The sequence below is a fragment of the Colias eurytheme genome, chromosome 19 (assembly GCF_061535395.1).
Source record: "Colias eurytheme isolate Ceu_HAF_F1 chromosome 19, ilColEury1 Martin Lab GWU primary, whole genome shotgun sequence".
Taxonomy (NCBI): Eukaryota; Metazoa; Arthropoda; class Insecta; order Lepidoptera; family Pieridae; genus Colias; species Colias eurytheme.
Genome location: NC_142998.1, coordinates 6,047,950 through 6,068,668, shown reverse-complemented (window position 1 = coordinate 6,068,668; position 20,719 = coordinate 6,047,950). Strand labels below are relative to the sequence as shown.

Below are 20,719 nucleotides of genomic sequence, written 5' to 3'. Positions count from 1 at the left end.
CTTTTTAAAGTGGATACAGATAAAGCAATCATTATCCTATGTGACCCATTTCTCCGACTGCCAATGCTAAGCCTACCGTCATTATAGCAAATATATTGCTGATTCATGATAACTATAGTATTTAGTTACATAAGATGTTTCTTAGCTCATTGGGCAGCGTGTATGAAATGTAACTAGCAGGATGCGTATTTAATTCCCGTCGGAAATATCGCCATACAGACAAATTGCATCCGTACCATGATTAAAGACACGTGGATCATCAGGGCTAAATGCCTGTAAAATTAAAGAACGAAAATATGGATTGTTTTCGCAAGAACGCTATAACTAATATATGTATTACGATATATCGCTGAATTGAATCTCACAATTTAGTTATAACAAATAAACTAGGTACAAATTGAATTATTATTTTGTGTATTAGCATAGATTTCTAAATAGATACTTGAAATAAATAAAATAAACTTGGTGGTGGTATTGACTGCAATTGCGAAATACCGCTAAATATAGTTAAATGCCTTAATCTTTTTTTTACTTTTACTCGTTTCGTTAACTAAATTTTGCAGTGTTTCTAAATCCTAGTTCGGCGTTTAATTTTATTTGAAGAGTTCCCGACTCCCGTATTGTCTGCAATGACGTGAAACTGCGCCCATTAGAGACCAAACGCTTTCTAGTATTGCAGTAAATTTGGATTTTCGTGTCATGAATACCCTATTTATTTAGCCCAGTCGAAGAGAACGTAAAATATCCTTTTTCCTTCTTTCTTTCGTCAAGAAATAAATCATCTCGCTGCTATAAATTTGAAATTTTGTCAAGATTAAAGTTAAAACTTTGTTGAAATTGGTTCAAGTATATTCGATATGCAATCAAATTATAGGCAAGATTAGCATATCTGATAGAAACTTTTCTTTAGATCGCAGAAGTATGCTGAGTGTGATGCTGAGTGCTTATTAATTTACAATTTTAAAATAGGGTTGTCATAATATTCTTGCAGTAAAAACTTCGAGCCAAGTTATAATTACATACACACAAAAAGTGGACGGATAGCTGCAGGCAAAGCGCTGATCAAAACATATGTTTAGCGCATTCTTAAATAGTCTACCGATGACTCCTAGGAATGCAAAGTTATATTTATATTCAGACTAATAACTGTGTGAATTTCCGATTAGGTAGGTATGCAAAGATGATACGAAGTTTATAATTTCGTTAAGAATTATAGGTAGTATCAATTTACTTATAAAAATGATCTATTATTATTTATTACCAGCTGTGTTTCTGGAGACTTGAAGTTTCGTGTTATTTCAAATACAATAATTTTAAATTGTTTCAAATTCATTTCTTTTCATATAATTACGTTTTATTATAATTAACACGTCTCATACAAACACAACAAAAACAACTTGTAACACAACTAACAAGCCACATTCATATAACAGATAATCAATAGTCGCCAAACCCGAGCTCACAGACATCTTCAAACAATTGAAAGGATCGATGTATCCACCCGGAAATCATTACCAGATTTCAGGAGCCCGGTCTCGTTGCTCTCAAATTTAACGCCGCCTATCTAAATCAAAGATTCGGCTTGTCTGATTGGACCGCAGGATTTCAATAAAACGCTCCAACAAACCAGATAGCGCTGTTTCATACAATTACTTAGCATTAATTAAATCTATAGGTAAGCTTAAATCGAGATTATTTACCTTTCGCTTTTCAGTAATAAAATTATCGTGGCTCATTCTAAGAAAACTTTTTAGCTTTACCTAATAAATGAAATAAAACATTATCTATTGAAAGCTTTAATAAAACAGATCGAGATAATTTTAATTAGCTTACATTATTACAAAATTGTAAACATAATTCAACAAGAATTTAGATAATGTACTATTTAACTAATATTCCACACAATAAAACACAAAATTAGATCTAAATAGTAAATACAAATTATATAAACGTTTCCCAAACGTTCGCAACAATAACACTAAATATATACTGAAAGTAGGTATTTGAGCATACAAATAATATTGTAACGCAATTTCACGCTGCTCGATTATCTCTAAATATAACTTTACATCTAAAATGTTATTACGCACATGTATCAAATTCCATCTTCAACTAACGGCAAAACCCGAAATTTCGCAAGAATTTCTATTCTAAATAAGATTCTAGTCGCACCGATATTACAAATTACTTCGGCGCTAATTTAAGTTCGTCTAATTAAAGCGAGTGAAATTGTAACCCGATTGTGGGAAGCTAGAAATGTCTGTGGTGTAACGGCATCCGAAGGGGTTTTGGTTTACATTACAAATGGAATACTGAAAGAACATTGTTTGTATTTACAAGTTACAACGCCCGGTTACGTGACTCAACATTGTGATCAAAACGTTTAGCATTTTGGCAGAAAGATAGGTAACTAGGTTGATTACCGATTAGAAGCTATTTCAATAAAATATAATAATTATTTAACAAACATTAGTATTTAAATTGCGTACGTTTATTTTATTTCGCTAGCTAGCGAACTCTGTAATTAAATGGCTTTATAAATTCAGCTGAAGATGCTTTATTTTATGATAATGATCAAATTTTCTTCAGTAAATGTAACCAAGCAAAGGTCATTACTACTTCCAATGTTAAAAATCATTTGATAAGTTGTTAAAAATGAAACTTTGAAAAAAATGAGGTATCTTCTATTTAACCTCTAATAATATGACACAAAGCCCTACAATTTTCATGCAAATCAAATTCATTTAAAAGTTATCTTCAATAGTATTACACGAGTAATTTTTGCCACAATACCATTTCAGTTAAGGGGAATTAACGCAATCGGTTTAGAAATGGCGGATGCCGTGGCTGGTTAAGATAAAGCCGACACAAAGCATAGCTTCCCCATCTAGCGGCTGCCCTCCCCATTCACTAGCAGAATGTTTAAGACGATTGCCTCACAAAAGACAGTCGGAGGCCCCGCCCTCTGCGCTCCTGCAACTCGAAAGAAAACCGAATACCATTCCGAACCGACGTTCGATTGTTTGAAAATCTCACAATTGCGCCCTCCATTTTACATAGTCAAACTAAACTTTAGAAAATGTTCTGCTGATTTGTCGATTCAAACATAATGGAAATTATTTTAATTAAGAATTCGTATTCTGCGTTATTCGCGTTACATAAGCTAATGAATAAATAGAAGGTTTGAAATTTTAAAATACGCGTTTATTAACGAGATTGCTACGTGATAGTGTGTTTAAACCACAATAATATTATACATCCATTGTTAATGTGCATTTTGTATGTATCTTTGATCATATGTTCCAACTCCCAATAACTACTAAGACGATTTTACTGAATTTTTGTATTAAAAACATTACTAAAATCCTGGGTACAATTATTTTTAACAGATTGCGTCCCCAAGGGTCACGACCCCTAGCTTGAGATGTTCTGGATCTGACTGTGATTTTATTTTGTGATCTTTTTTTCATGTTGTTTCCACTAAGGTTACCCGTCCTTTGAGGGCTTCTAATGAGAATTGACAGGATGTCATTAACGTTGTCGAACCTTTGATTCTAAGACACGTTTCGTTACGAGAAAAGCGATATTTTTGTTTGTTTCCACTTTACTGTTTACTCCTACGTAAAACGTACTTGAGTGTGAAATGAATATAAAATATAGAGGAATATATTCCTTACAAAATAGCATGGAATACATGGGTAAGGCGATCGTGAAATCCTTGTTTATCGCCATACTCTGGGAAGCAAAGCGAACGTGCTTACGGCGTATGAAGTTGTATTAGTGGCATTAGTGTTAAAGTGTAAATGTGCAACATCCTTTCTACGATTTGATGTGGTATTAAAATAATATGTATTTGTTGATTTTTATGTTTCAGGTTTTCTTTTATAACTATTAATACTTATTCCAAATAAAGTACGAAACACACGCAGAAATGTTAGTATTAAGGATTTGTCATGACAGATTTTCTCTCAAATATAATAAGAAAGAAAAAATGATGCATGTATACACGCATTATATTTTTACGCGTAAAACACATTACATACACAATTCACTTTCTTATAACAAATACCTACTTTAATACAAAAACACTTAGTATGAAATAGTGCGTGCTATTACATCACAATAGAGCACTATCTATGACTAGACCAGACTATAGTAAGGGACAAATGACCTCCAGGATACCGCACTTATCGCAGCTTCACACGTGCACGCGTACCGAGTAGGTATCCCATATCTTCTATATATGTACATGTAATAATATACATATACATATATAGTTTGCAATGTTCTTTACTTATCTATAGATACTATAGATACTAATATTATAAACAGGAAAAGTTTAAATGTATGTTTGTAACAAATTGGCTCAAAAAGTATTGGACGGTTTTGGATGAAACTGTCACACGAGCTATGTACCTTTACATGATTTTGCCCGCGGATTCATCTTTGAGAGAAGCTGCGCGGCACAACTAGTAAATTATTATAATCGATGTTATACTTATCCTTAGGTATGTTCTAATATTATAAATTCGAAAGTGTGTTTGTATTTCACGACGCAATGGAGCGATGTTATGATATTCTTTTGTGTTAGACATACATAGATAATCATTATCATACAGACTGGTTACCTATATGTACATAGATTATCGGAGCGATTATCCTAATCTATGTTGATTCATTATCTGTGATATTTGATACATTATTCCATTCAAAAGGTACCTATGTATATCATAAAATATTATCGAATGCTTTTAAGTTCTGTATCAAATGTAAAGAATACATTTTTGTATAAGTCTTAATAAATTTAATAGCTGTATATTAATAAAAATACTGAATATCAACTAAAGAAGAATCAGAATTTATCTCATTTATTCTATTGGTATTGTAATAAAAGTTAATTACACCCGCAACGTTCCAAATAGAATCGGCCAACAATAAGTATCTATTATAATCACACCAAATCTATTTCAAATAGGATTGATATCGGTTAATAAAGAGCATGAGTCAATGGTTTAATGTATTTCTATATCCAGCTTTATAATTTCTATATAATTCATAGGCGACACACTTCCGAGGTCAGTAGCCCGGCGCCAACGCATTTTGGCAAAACGCCGACTCCTCAAATGATTGCACGTCCGCTCATATCAACGGAAATATGGTAAAAAGAACAATGGCATAGCTATCCCCGTTTCGTTTCACGATAATGTATGACGATGACAACGCTTTAAGATTTTTACTTCAGCAGTTAATTTTAAATTAGCTGAAGTAGACGAATATCGAAGAAATTTGTGTTTAAGGCTATTAATAGTACGTAATATCCTTATTCCGGTAAACATTTACATAAAGTGGGCAATAAAGTGAACAGTATACTTCTATTAAGAAAAACAATACTATAATAAGGTGACCATAATATTTAATTAATTTGTATTCATCCTCCACTTATTGTGATAGCGACATTCTTTACAATTATAAAAAATTGTACACAATGATGACTTGACTTCACATTCTTTACGATGTCGGCAAACCACAAATGAAGTATTTATTAGCTCGAATTAGTATCAACGTCTTATCTAGAGGTTTACTAATTGTAACAATCCTTATCTTCACTTGATCTTAATGTGCTATCACATAATGCTCTGAATTTTTTTTTTGTTACAAGATGTTTTTTGATACGAATTTTCTAAAAATACACACAGATTTTTGCGCAAAAAGTGGCCAAAATTTATAGCACCGCAGGAAATGAGTTTTCTTATAACATCAGTATATCTAGAGGTGAGAAAATATTTAAAAGCAAACACCGTTGAAAATGTGTTTATGTTACGGGAGTCAAATTATTTAGTAATAAATTACATTTGAAAAATATCAAATAATACCTATATTTTTATCAAATTCAAGTTCAAGTTTCATAAACATCTATCCAAATAACTTTACTTATTACCTTTGTTACTATTACGTACATTTAACAAAATTTTTACAACTGTTTAATAAACAACAGGTGCTCCATAAAAAACTATAACTAGATTTAATTATTTTATAACATGATCCAAAATCAGGCAATTTTGTTGTGTAATCTAAGATCAAACCACAAAGGACAATGATCTTACGCAATCTGTGTTTGTTCCTCTTGGGTGGTCAAGCAGAAAAGTTTAGCTTTGAGGCTTTTTATTGTGTGTTTGGGTATAAAACCTTTACCACTAAACGAACACTGTATAGTGAGACCGAGTTTTCACAGATATACACCTAGCCTTCATAAACAATGATTAAATCGTTGTTTTTGGTAATAGTTGTAAGCTAAAAATGTTTACTAAAAAGAGCGTGTGTACCGAGCACACGTGTCATACTCATAAGTGAAACTTTGGCAAGATTCAAAGGTACCAAAATCGTCGCCTTCTATGACGTAACGGTATTGCCATGACGCATCCTTGAAATCTTACTCTCAACGCGCCTAAAGATTATAAACAAACATGTGTGGGTGTTTTTACAGGATAAAATGTTCGTAACCTATACTAAGGTTGCAAGGTAAAGTTTTTGGCAAAACGCAGCAACTATTTCCATTCAACATTGTCATATACGACCTAGGTACAAAACATTCCTAACCCATTATAGACTACAGGCCCATGTTGAAAAAATTATGGGTCATTTGACCCACCACCTGACCTATCTAGAATGATATAAGAGCATAAAATAATAAGATTCAGCACTATGACGTCACTCGTAAGCTGTCCACCTGAGTGCAGATGAGAATTCGAAAGTTCAAAGTACGGCATCTGTGTCATACTATTTCTATACTACTTTTAATCAATTATTCCGCAACGCCGTACAAAAATCTTGGAGACAAGGGGAGAAAATCTCTACCTGAACCTTCGAATTCTCATCTGCACTCAGGTGGACAGCTTACAAGTGACGTCATAGTGCTGAATCTTATTATTTTATGCTCTTATAACGTTCTAGATAGGTTACCTGGTGGGTCAAATGACCCATAATTTTTTCAACACGGGCCTGTAGTCTATTACAAATTGTGTACAGTGCCAAAATTTAAACAATAAACTTTTGAAAACAATGATTTGATAAACATACCTGCTTCTTTGGCCTTAGAGACAGACGACTGCATATTGTAAGGGACTATGAGAATGTGCAGTTGGAGCCTCAAACAAGGAATTATTTAGTAACTTTTAAGTGTTTTGTATGATTTGTACCGATTGTAGCATTATCCTTATAGAATATGACAAATTTCTAAACAACCATCCATGCATGCATGCGGAAAATTGTCTATATTATTTTCTTTTCGTTATCTTTAGATTATATTATGTACAAAAACATTCCATAAAAAAGATTGGACACGTTGGTCTGTAGACCAATAATATTTAAATCGATTTATTAGAAGCACAATCTTTCAACGTAAATTTACAGTTAAAATCCGATATGCTAAATACATAAAACACGCAAAATTTCAGTACGTGTGAATCATTTATCGGGAAATTACCGTCATGCGAAGCCGTCGTGCTATAATTATTTATACTGATAAGAATTAGGCAATAACAAATTCCTTTACACGCGACAATGGCGATATCAATTTATTCTGTGTTATCAATTTTTTTCTAAAAACTAATTTGTTTTGTAATTTACTAATTTACGTTACTTTATTCGATGACAGAAACGTATGTTTGTTATTTATCTATTCGTTTTATTTCTAGTTTGGAAATACTCATAAACACTTCATTTGTTTATACCTACATAATCTTATATATAAAAATGAATCGCAAAATGTGTTGGTAAGCGCATAACTCGAGAGCGGCTGAACCGAATTCGATAATTCTTTTTTTATTATATTCCTTGAAGTACGAGGATGGTTCTTACGTAGAGAAAACGTAAATATGTACCACGGGCGAAGCCGGGGCGGACCGCTAGTATATTATAATTCTTACAAATAAATTATCATTTCATTTCATTTTATTATAATATCAAAGAAACATATTATATAATTTATTTACCGTTTATGTTATTTACTGATATAGCTGCCAATCATTTGAATACATAACTTTTATTATATTATATGTATACAAGTATGTTACAAAAAGTAATTCTACTATAGACAAAGTTAAAATAACATTCAATAATTTCCTCATTACGTAAATTAATTTTAATTTTGGAACGTCAGTATTATATATGTATTCTTTGCCTAAAAAGGTTTCATAATTAATTAGATTGAGTAGGTATGATGAAAAATATTTTATCATAATATTACCTATGTAGCCAAACGCTCAATACATTAACTAAATTAATAATTTAACTTCACATTATAAATTTTGATAATATTCCCGTCTTTATTAGCGATAGATACAGCAAAAATGATTTATTTTTTACTTTTTTCTTCGTGCCGCAAAAGTTGCCAGTTAGGAAAAATAAGTGCTCATTCTCTGAAATACATCACATGTAACAAGATTGTGAGTAGCAACAAATTGACAAGGCCATCCGGCTTAAGGTCCCGAGTGTGCGTCCCGATAGGATTTAGTTAAGCATAATCCGAACCCCAGCCGAAACATATATTTGGGTAATTATTTCTCCTGATAGTGAACCTTTTTCGCGATTTGGAGGATAAAGGATATATTGTCTAGAATATAAAAAAAAAATGATGACTTGCGTCTTGCCCTTTTTGTGAGCACCTACCTAATTGAGTTCATGTAGAAAATTCTGAATAAATATTGATAAATAAAATTAAAGAGTTGGTACGTATTCAATTATTTTCCTTCTTTTCAGCCGGACACTAGATAGAATATAATATAACATTGAATGCCTTTTTGATTTTACTATTCAACAAAATATACCAAACATATTTAAACTATAAACCGAATTCACAACACAATACGAATAAATAAATTTAATATTAACAAAGAAATGTATAATTAAAACATAGTGTAATAATTCAAGATAATGAATGACTACTTGACATCTTTTAATTCTTACTCAATATAAACGCAAAAATATACTGCAATTTAATGTTTTGTAAACTTCATTAAAATACAATAAAAAGTCTAAGTAAAACAGCTGCTGTCTGAATTCCTATTAAAAGTGTAAACAAATTCAAAATTGATTGTGTGGTTTTAAATTTTTACCCAAGTTTATATTATTATATATTAACTATACATAACTGTAGCATTTGATCTTTGTAAATTGTAACTATTAATGATACCCACTTATTACTGTTCCGATATAAGAATAAAAATATTATGAAGAAGGTTTTAACTTGCGAAGGAAAATAAGTCTTAATTACTGCAACGTGGGAATATGAAACAGATAATCACCGCAAAAGACAATGAACTTAAACAGATAAGACTGATTTTCGAATTCTTATCTGCAATAGTTCTAGAAAGCGGTTAAAACCATAGTTATGACTAACGCATGCAAGTTCATTATAGTTCACATACAAATAGATAATAATATTAAAACTACGTAGTTATATCTACATATTGGTAATGAATTTTACTTTACAATATATTTACAACAATTTTCTATATACATCGCTGCTATTGTTTGCACAACACGATTGCAAGATTTTCGAAATAAAACGGATAGTAGTCAAAGCCATTATATTTGCTGATTGAACGTCAACACGAGTACAGCTATGTCACATCGTTGTTGAAGAATACGTCGATACAATGACACACGCCACTACCCATTTTGTTATCGAAAACATGCAGCAGCACGAGCGACAGGCCCTTTGTGCGCGACTCGGCGAAGCGGCAACATCTATTCTCATCCTGTCAATATTGTAGACCCTTTCATACAATAATAATATGCATGTAACTACAGCCGAGATCAAGACGGATTTCTATTAACTACCACTCGCCTATAAACAGTTAAATCGCAAACCTAAATTGAACCGTTGGCATGCTATACAATTGACCCTCGCAAAAAACTGCAGAATTTAGATCGAATAAATTCGCTACGCTTTTTCAAAATCACAAAAAACAATATGCGTACGCACTCGTCTAACATCGATTATACTAATCTAAGCCATAAATATATACGCCATACGGTTCGATTTAGTTTGGATTCAAAACTAACATGCTTGTTTAAGAGGACACCAGTGAACCGAACAACAACGTCGATGCGTTTGTTTCTAACCTAATAAATAATCGTAAAAGATTTTATGTGTTTTGTGAAACGGATCGTGTTGTTATTGAAATAAAATAGGAATGGATTCCGAACCACGTAAAACATTCCATCAATGTCGAACTTTATTAATATACTTCTACAAATAAATCCGAAAAAATTTAATGTTTGTCCATACATATGCTTATTTATGAGTCCATTATTCAGTATGTTTGAAAATCCCTCATTTTATGGCCTTTTTATATTGATGGGCTGTATCTAAACGAGTTGATTATAAATAAAATACGTTCTGAGTATAAATTCAAACGCGTTTCTTTCGAAAAGTCTTTTCTAATGTCAGGTGACAAACAACTGTAATGCACCTTCTGTACTTGACATTGACGTAAAATATTCATTTGAATAATTATCTCACGTTAAAGTATTAACATAAAACCAGATAGGTAATGAATGTAGGTACATTTAGATATTCACAACGTTATTTAATTCAAGTTTTTTAAATAAACGTTAGATGAAAAACACGAAAAGATAAGTACATATTTTCCCAACAAACATTAAAAGGGCTTTTCAAGACTTAATAAAAGTCCATTCGTTGAACGATGTTACAAGTGGAGGTGCGAGCGCCTCTCGACACCAAAATAGTGTACCATAAACAGATAAAACGGTTGTCACTTTGAATAAATAACACTGTCCTCTTATATTTCCCGTATATTTCTGTCTCTACTGATTTTATTGACGCATATTCTACGCACTTTTCTACGGAACTATTCACGTTGTTTTTCCATTTCAATTTACATTGCTTCAATATTAATAAAATTTCGCCGAATTCATCAATAACGTTACATCAGATCACCTGGAAATTTTAACTGGTAGTTCCCAGAACCATACCGAGAGTCAGAATTTTGAACCTATAATAAAACTTTGCAAATGTAATATAAATCGCATTATAAATTGCGATTATTATAACAATCACTTTAATTACAAACCAATGTTCATACATATCAGCGAGCACATTAATATAATCTGTTCCTGTTCTCACTTTAGTTGCTTGCCCTCATAAATTGTAAAACCGGGCAAATTAGTCTACATACTTGCTACTATTTACATGTTTACATTTATGAAGATTGAGTGCTTGTGTGGGCGGCGCGGGCGCTAAATGGTACGTTTCCTCAAAACTCGCAAGGAGTTTGCATCGTATGCAGTCTACTGAAAATAACTCACTAATTTTATCTCAGTACATACGCATTTGACGAAGTGGCCAGTCACTCCTCATTGTGGTTTGTTACGGTCCAACTGACGTAAACTTATTTCTGGCGACACTATACTCCTCGGGATAATTCCAATGCGTTTTAAAAATAGTATGTCATTCACGTACTTATACAATTTATATACTTTATATTATATACTAGCGACCCGCCCCGGCTTCGCACGGGTGCAATGCTGATACTAAATACACTACAGAAAAACTGTGAACGTTGTATATAAAAACATAGCGGCCCGCTCCGACTTCGTACGGGTATAAAATAGATAGCCGGGCGGCCGGGCCGGCCGGTACCGCCGCAAACGCTACGTCCCGCAATTTTTAAATCTGTAATATCTTCGAAAATATTCACTTAAATCATACGGTGTAAAGGGCCATATAGATCTATATTAAATGAACAATGTATTCAAGGTATTTAATTGGCTAAGGATTAATGCTGTATTGGTTAAAATCGCATCGAAAATTAGCCAATATTTGTCGTAAAAAGTAAATGACAAAAAAAAGTTATTGTGGGTTATCCATAAGAGATAGACATATACCATCGCGGACTTTTCTGTAGACCTTTTCAATGTGTATAATACTTAGTACATTATTTTGATAAAACTCGTAGGGTTCAGCCTGCGTTTGCAATGTAAGCGGAAAAAATGTAATTTTTACGACATCACATTAGAAACCTCAAAAATAACAGTACTTCTCCACTATTTAATGGATGTTATTATACATATAAACCTTCCTCTTGAATCACTCTATCTATTAAAAAAAACCGCATCAAAATCCGTTGCGTAGTTTCAAAGATTTAAGCGTACAAAGGGACATAGGGACATAGGGACAGGGAAAGCGACTTTGTTTTATACTATGTAGTGATTTCCAACTTTTTGATGTATATAACACCAAAAAATTGGAAACGGTAATATTGAAGAGAATTTAACAAAACATCCTAAAAGTCATCAATGAATTATTTACAATTCTTATCTATGTTTCACTTGAATTAATTTCAACTAAGCTATTTAAACAATAATAATCAAATATTTATAGCTTGTATTATCATGCATTTTGTAATCAGACAAATATATAAATCGATCGATCTTACTATCAAGCCGTATTATTTTATCATCTACCTTAGGATATGCGTGTAGCTTAGCGTGCATAAAAATGCAGCAAAGCTAATTTATAGTAAATTAAATTAATTAAACACAAGCATATAAACTTTGCGGCCATAAATTAATAAACAACACGGGTGGTCCGTGTAATAAATTCATCGAAATTTCCGAATCTGTTTATCTTTAAAACGAAAAGACTAACAAAGTGAGGCAGTAGGAAAACATTGATACAAACATAATTCTCCCAGTATTTTTGTATTAATATTTTAAAATCGGACGATATTCAGTTTCCCTGACACTTATGACACGGGACAGGTGTCGCCAGACCTATATTTTTAGCCCGAGAGTACTAATGCAATATGCCTGTCAAAAGGGATGATTTCGTCATTTCCACAAATTTTGCCAAAAATGCCAAATTTAATACTTGTAAAAGACTTATATTATACTGTCGCTTTGGTACGGGTACTTTGTCAGTTTCCAAAAATATTATTTGATACTCAATTTTTTTATGAATATCATCAAAGTAGATCGTCAATACAGAGAAAATAAATAATTTCTTGTATTTAATATTCTGTGTAACGGTAATAAAATTCGGTCAATGACGAACAGAATCCTATGTAACTTGACATTAATTGTAATTAACAAAGCAGGCATTTAATAGGATTCGAAGCCGACAATAGAATTGAAGCTTCCGTTTATACATCAGCTTTTGAATAATATTAGCACGATTTACATTTGACACTGACCTGGATTGAGCAATTCACATAAAAAGAATATTTGTACGAAATCATATAAAGGAAATTGTGCGTTAGAAATACATTTCTACGACAACTAAAACTATGTACGGACAAATATTTGTCAAATATATTTCCACTACTCGTTATGAGGAAATCTCCAAGATTCAGACTCCGTAAATTTCGCCAGAACTAACAAGGAACCCGTCTCTTGCTCCCTTTATGATCGTACATTTTCTTACTCCGCTATGAAAATCACATGAACTATTGAGCCGCCTTACAAAAGGCTGAATGATAATACGTCATATTCTTATTTTTATTCTCGATTCGAAACAATATTTATATACAAATAGTAGTTTTACGACGAGTTATAGCGATTTTATTAAACCATTTCAACATATTAACACAATACGTATTATCAGTTTTATGATGTACGATAAGCAGGCTAGCAAAAATTATCAAGTAAAACACAATACATTAAATAGCTCTTGTTAGATAGTATAACACATTATTATTTTATTGACTGCAAATTGGTGTCATTATCGGAAATAGTGACCGATTTTTATTACCTTTAAGATGCACTCTTCCATGTCCAAAAAAATAATTGGACCCATAGCTAGTTTTCGCATACAAGACTATGCCTATACGTGTATTTAATAAAAGCTGTACAAACTACTAAAAAGATAAACATGTACGCACCTCTCCAAGATTCACGAATCCGTGAGCTGCTGCGACCTCGTCGGCTGCCTCCTTCCCTCCCGGCACGTGGACGGCCCAGGTCGACGAGTAATGCGCCCACGCAACATTTAGCACCACCAACAATATGGCAGACAAGAGAACTTCCCGCGCCATCGCACACACGGACACTCAACAGCTAGTACTTGTCAGCATTGCACACACACACTACAATGTTAACCTTACTTCCAACGTAGAAGATTCTAATACTTAATGACTAGCTTAGCTTAAAACCTGCAATAAATGGAAAGCAATGAATCAATTTATGTTTTAAAAGTGATAAAACCGCTCACTTGATCCGCGTTGACCTTTTAATCTGTTTTGGTTTAGATGAAACAACATAAACAGATAGTTCACTTATGGTAAGCGAAACTGATTTAATTAAACTCTGTAGTAAGCTAACAATGATTTCCAAATATCTGATAAGTGCCACGGTTACCTATATGCGCATTTTTTAATTTCTTAGTCCTTTACCCAAAGTTATGTTATAATTATTGATTATCAAAACCTAAATTGATGAAGCTAGGATAGTTCCTTATGAGACAACAAACCATAACTAGACATGAATCATCATAAACTAGAGAAAACAATGGACAAACCCAAAATGTTTAATCTTCTTTATAATTTAAATGTATTCATTGTAATTATTACATCACCGTTGTATGGAAATTCAAATTGACCTCGTCCTGGCACTAACGTAGGCCCGTATTAGTTTCAAATCCTAAACAATAAGTTTCTATGATGTCACACGTATTTTTTATGAAGGATGTGTCCAAGATTTGATTTATTACATGGGATTTCCTCTATCCTTGTAACGCGGTTGTCTTGTACGTTGTCAGTCGAAAATGACTCTTTATCAGATATAAAGAGTCATTTTCGAGTCGAGTTTCGAGTTCTTAATAAGTGGGTCAAGTAGATGAAGGACATAAAACCCAACAAAAGGCGCGGGGGTTTCCTTCTATTCTCTTTCAAATTAATATGTTTTTGGCATCCATTAATCAGAAGCACGCGTTCTTATAACGGGACTTTAAGTTGAAAACAAGACGATTAATTATTAAACGAGTCGCATTATATTGAAGTCATTTATATTGTTCGTATATTTTCCACGAGAATCTTTAAATTCTTAACGTCAGTGAACAATGTCTCAAATCATTTCAAGAGTGATATTCTGACAGTTTAGACAGTCGGTTATTAGATTACAAAGTACAAACTGTTTAATTGATGATATAATATTTTGCTGTTGGTGCGTGTAGTAAAATAGCCCTGTAAGCACGGGTGTAATTCCATATAACGATTTTAATTAAAAACCGAGGTAATAATTCCTCGTGTCCAATATTATTCGATGTCAAACGACAGCAGGGAATAGCTGTGGATTAAATCTGGCGTTATTACATTCCAATACTACAGGATCAAACGAGCGGAAAGGACTATTGTTTGATATCATGAGCCGTATTTTAACACTAGGTGCTTCAAATGTTCTAACATAGCTATAATATGACAGAGGTCGAAGATACATTGTATGAACGGAATGCTTTATTGATTTGTCTTTAGATCACAGCACTCTTGCGGGAATTCACACGGCAATGAGTAAATTATTATTATCATAACATAGAAAATATAGAGGAAAATTTTAAGCAACCTATTTTAACCTTAGATCATTAATTTTAACGGTCTCTTCAGTAGCATTAAGAACTACAAGATTGGTTGATTGTTAAATATGTTTTGTAATATTATTGAATAGGTAAACTTATTCTTTTTTCAAATCTATTCTATCGTGCAAACGAATAAAGATTGTGTAGTGTTTGAGACAGAAAGATCTTCAAAATAGTAGATAGTAATTAATATGTACAGTTAAAATCGCGGTCGGTGGTTATGAATGGCCTTCGCACACAACACACCTGTCATAAGGTAGGTAGGTATAAGGACCATCCTAATGACCTATTCTGAATTTTATATTAGCCTTTACCCGGTAGGACATGCGAACATATTTTAAATTTTTGGTGACTAGGTAGATCTTCTTTCTAGCCAGGTTAAAGCTGAAAGGCCGCTACCACCTTATTTTTATCTACATTTATCTCAAGTTTTTTTTTAAAGCAAAATCTAATACCTACCTAGTTATTTATCAATAACTTGTTAGGCGTTTTCATACGATTACAATAATTACGGAATTAAAGTAGGTATCTAGGTAAAGAGGTATATACTTCAATTTACGAATAACATATTCTGAACGAATAGGTAGGTAGGTAGCCTAATTAATCAACGTTACTAATGTAATTCAAAAAATGCTTAGCTTGATGCATTAAAAATTTTAAATAAAATTTTTGATAAGAACCGTAGGTTAGGGTAGGCAACGTTAACAACATGGTAAGTAGACCGTACATATACATTTTAAGACACAACAGCTAAAAAAATATAAACGTCTGATGTGAACAGAAGCACATAAGTACAACCTACCTACCTGCCTAGGTAATATTTAAAAGTTTGCTATAACAAAACAAAGTCCCTTTTGTTTACCACAACAATAGGTCCTTCGAAACTTTCATGTTCTCGGTCGAAAATCAAAATTTCAAGAGGTAAACTTTACGTAGGTACCTATGTACCTATATTGAATCACTCACGTGTTCGAAGCTGTCATCAAACATTGAATATCCGCTTTATTTTCTTGGAAACACTGAGAGAACATATAAATATGTATTCGTTAATGAACTTCTTTCTTGTGGGTTATTATTATTATTTATAATAATAGCCCACAATATTATATTATTTAAATGTAAGTACAGATTTCATAAGTAAACAAATGAGCATGCACGACTTAAACGCGTCATAGCTATGTAATGTACCATGTATGTTTGTTTACTGACTTTCCCGACCCATTATTATCTTCATTAGGTAGACGAGTGTGATATAGTGCAGAAAATTCATATAAATAATTACAAATGTAGGCCATCACACGGTATGCAACACAGTTCAAACTGTATACAGTTATAGTTAGTTTTATTCAGTTATCGTAATGTCGTGTTTATCGAATTATTTGCATAGTCATTTGGTCGTATAATGCCAAGTCGACACGGACAATCGGTTTATTTATTGATAGAGGCACAAGACAGTCATATCTTATCTGTGTTTTCATTGGCTCGCTATGTAAACAATCCGATTTTGTGACTAATCGTCACCTAGATTATTTCGCTTACGTTCCCCTCGGAAGAGATATTATTTGGTGGAATTCGATGAGAAGGACCAAGATTCCGTGGCACTTAGACTATAGTAGACGGTGTGAGACGGCGCCGCTATGACGAGCATTCACCTCTCGCATCCCGCCTGAATGTTTGCATCTTTTAGGCCAGCGGATCAAGTGATATCAAATAAAATCCTCACGTACAGATTGAGATCAACATCCACTACGTAACACAGTGATACACTACAGTCATTATAAGAACACGGCACGACTGTCAAGTGGCGCGTGAATATCGCGACGGAGCAACACAAAGTACACCCTTCACGTACACCCACGTGATGCTGACTGACTCGTTTCACTTTGCGTTTGCTCTCGGCTCTCGGTTCTCGCCTGCCCGCTGCCGCGATTGGAGCGCAAGGCGAGTCCGACTTGCCAGCTTTGCAAAATTTACTCGAAATTGGGTGAATCGTTAGTCGGGTATGTTTTGAATTTTCCTTGTAAGTAAATCATTCATGCAGTTCTTACGTTGCCAACTATGTACATGTAAATTATAAATATTTTTAGGCACTAAGTTGTAGGTACTTAGACGTTAAAAAAAGTTTTGCATAGGTAATATAGGTAATTATTTTTCATACAACAAAATCATTATTAAATTATTAACTGGGATTAAAATTAATTTACTGCATAGTAGTTAATAGATAATACAAATTAAGGTTAATGTTCCCAGAGTATGGATATCACGCAGATGACCTAGTTTTTATAGTGATCAGCTGGTACACATTACAGGATCAGGTATCAAACCCGTGAATTGTTAATATTAATTACTATCTTGAAATTATTATCTAAAACAAACAGGACATAGGTACCTACTTGCTGGTTCTATCTTAGAATAATTAAGTACATTACACGATTATCATAATATTTTTCGGCACCGAAACATAAGGAACGCTAAAACGATGAAACAATCAATCCGCCTAAGTATGTATAAATAAATACAATGGTACCTTCTACCATTGCAGTGTTTTTCCAATGTTGATACACAAGTTGTAAATCAAATAAATTTTTATGCAAATATTATAACTGCCGAATATTTTAATTTTAGGATAGACTATGGTAAAATTATTTATTCGTTTGTGTTAGATAGTCCATTTATCGAGGAATGTCTTTATTTATAAACATATAACATCGACAATTAGAAGCAAAGTAATAAGTATTTACAGAAAACGTTGCAAAAATTGGAAAAAAAATCAGATAAATTAGTTACTGTGGCTTAGCTAGTGCTACCAAAAGTAGGTATTATAATATGTTACCTGTTTGGCTAATTAAGGGCTTAATTATGGGCAAATTAAAGGGACATTATAACAGGAAGATCTTCCACCTTCATCATCTAGTGTTGTTTAGTATTTATATCTAAAATAGAATGTATACTATATATATTCAATATAATATGGCACATATTATTTCTTACAGCCAAATTATTATTTGTACAATTCCATTATCCAGCTCATTCGTATTCGAAACGCATAGCAAAAGAGGGTCTTTTAACCTTTGGAAAGCAAGCCAACCCCAGATTTCTTATTTTGTAGTAAAATGATCCTGAAACATGGATAGTATATCGTATTAAGGGCGGTTTTATGTTATATATAACGTGTTGCGAATCGCGGCCTGAATACGCTTAAAGAAATATTTAGTTTCAATATAAAACTCATGCTTCTTAATCATGAGACAGGATTAATAACGACAATATTATATTAAATTGTGCCATTGAATATGTTTATTTTGATACGAAAGATATACTGTATGCAGTATGTTGTATATATTTTACGACATACAAGTAAACAAATTATATTGCGCAGAGAATATAATATATAACTCTCCATACATCGAACTTTCTTCCAAAACCTGAAAAGTGATTTCTGATTTAGGTAGAATTACTTATACATAATATTTTTTGCCTTTTATTAAGCAAAAAATGCAAAAATAGACTTTTCTCAGCGTTCAAAGGATATTTTTTTTTTTAATAATTTACTTATATTTTTCAAATTTGCACTTAACTAATACTTAAATTAGGTACCTAACCCCACAACTTGCTCGTACTCAACTACACAATATAGATTGTGTAATGTATTGTGAACATGTAACGTTGAATTTATTAATTTTTACCGGTTTACTGGTGATTAATCTATTTTTTCACTTTCTTTACACTTTCTTTACTTTCTTAGTTTCTTCCACGGGCTTGTAAGCCCTGGAATATTCTGCCACCAGCCGTGTTTCCGAGGAGCTGAGATAAAATTATGAAGATATTTATGAAAAAAAAATCGTTTTTATTGGCCTGTCTGTACTTGAAACTTGAAACACGCCGCTCAGGAGCACGCTCCCATATCTTAGTCCCATATTCACGGATAGCTTTGTCTTTACCACCTCTTTTCACATCTTACCTCTTTTTCCCATTCCGTTATGAACATAGAAATCTAAATAACAAGACACTAGAAGTCGTAAGCGTGCGTGACCTTGTCGCCACTCAGGTGATTTTCACATCACCAGTGCATTCGTCACTGTTCAGTTGCTCTGGAGACGTATGAGTCCTTCCACAAGTTGTAATTATACTTATAAAGGAATAATATTTCATCGGAAACCATCTGTTTGACAAGCCGGGACTTATGTGGCAAAAATATTCAAAATATTCGTTTTTTACTCAGGTAAGAGCTATCATGAACTTAAAAGAAATTGCAATTCCGTTGTGTTTTTCTTATGCATTTTCATTTTGTCTTATTATTGAATGTATGAACTGCCTTTTTTTAAACATTATTTTAAAATTTAACCGCCAACTTTTAGTTATAATTGTGGTATGCCAACAATTGGGTGGCACACAAAAATGTTAATTGAAACTTAAAAATTACTTATGATCTCATTCAACCAGAGCTGCGATTTAATAAAATGTAAGATAATCGTAAGCTGAAATTGTTCTATGTTTTATTTAAGTAAGTTTTTTGGTTGTCTAAAACCATATTTAAAAATAAGCGTTCCAACTGAAATAATATGTTCCTCTACAAATAAATGTGACATTTCGTTGAACAAAGTCTTTTATTTTGTTTATTTCAAAATTAATTTCTGTTAATTTATGAATGGTACAAATTAACTTTAAAATGTCATAATACACACTTTGAAAGCCCTACTTAAGATCTAGTAAATATTTTTCAATCTTGAATAGTGACAATAATAGGTAACAATCACTGCCAATAAAAGGTTTGACTATGCCAGCAACTGGTATTTTAGGTTTTTCTTTTAAAGGTTCACTATATTAAATAAAGCGTTTTAATTTAAAATTGAAAAGTACATACTTTATAATATTCTCTATAGATTAGAATACCAGTATAAATGTTTTTTTCTTAATTAAAACATAATTGTAGATGCAAATTTCACCGGTTTTGTGAAATAGCTGCTTAAAGTGCCAATAATTGGGCGGTTTACCCTACATGCTAAATAAAAATTCTACCGCGCACATAAAATTAGGTACCTACACATTACTAATACAAAAAATGTAGTATTTTCTTTTATGTGGGATATAACTTATTATAAATTTAAATACATAGGTATTTAGAGC

General features: G+C 32.5%; 1 protein-coding gene across 2 annotated transcripts in view; it reads right to left on the bottom strand.

The window, feature by feature from the left end:
• The window catches only part of Fur1 (Furin-like protease 1), a 166,293-nt gene extending 148,812 nt beyond the window's left edge, over window positions 1–17,481 (bottom strand). Inside the window, exons 1-2 of one of the 2 annotated variants that reach the window (XM_090113044.1) lie at window positions 17,320–17,481; window positions 13,905–14,174 (exon numbers count right to left, since the gene is read on the bottom strand). In XM_090113044.1, the coding sequence (XP_089969170.1) occupies window positions 13,905–14,057 (153 nt within the window). In that variant the 5' untranslated portion in view covers window positions 14,058–14,174; window positions 17,320–17,481. Of the gene's footprint in view, window positions 1–13,904; window positions 14,175–17,319 lie in introns of those variants that run through there. The other variant, XM_090113045.1, reaches the window with a different exon arrangement.
• Between the last annotated feature and the right edge of the window lie 3,238 nt (window positions 17,482–20,719).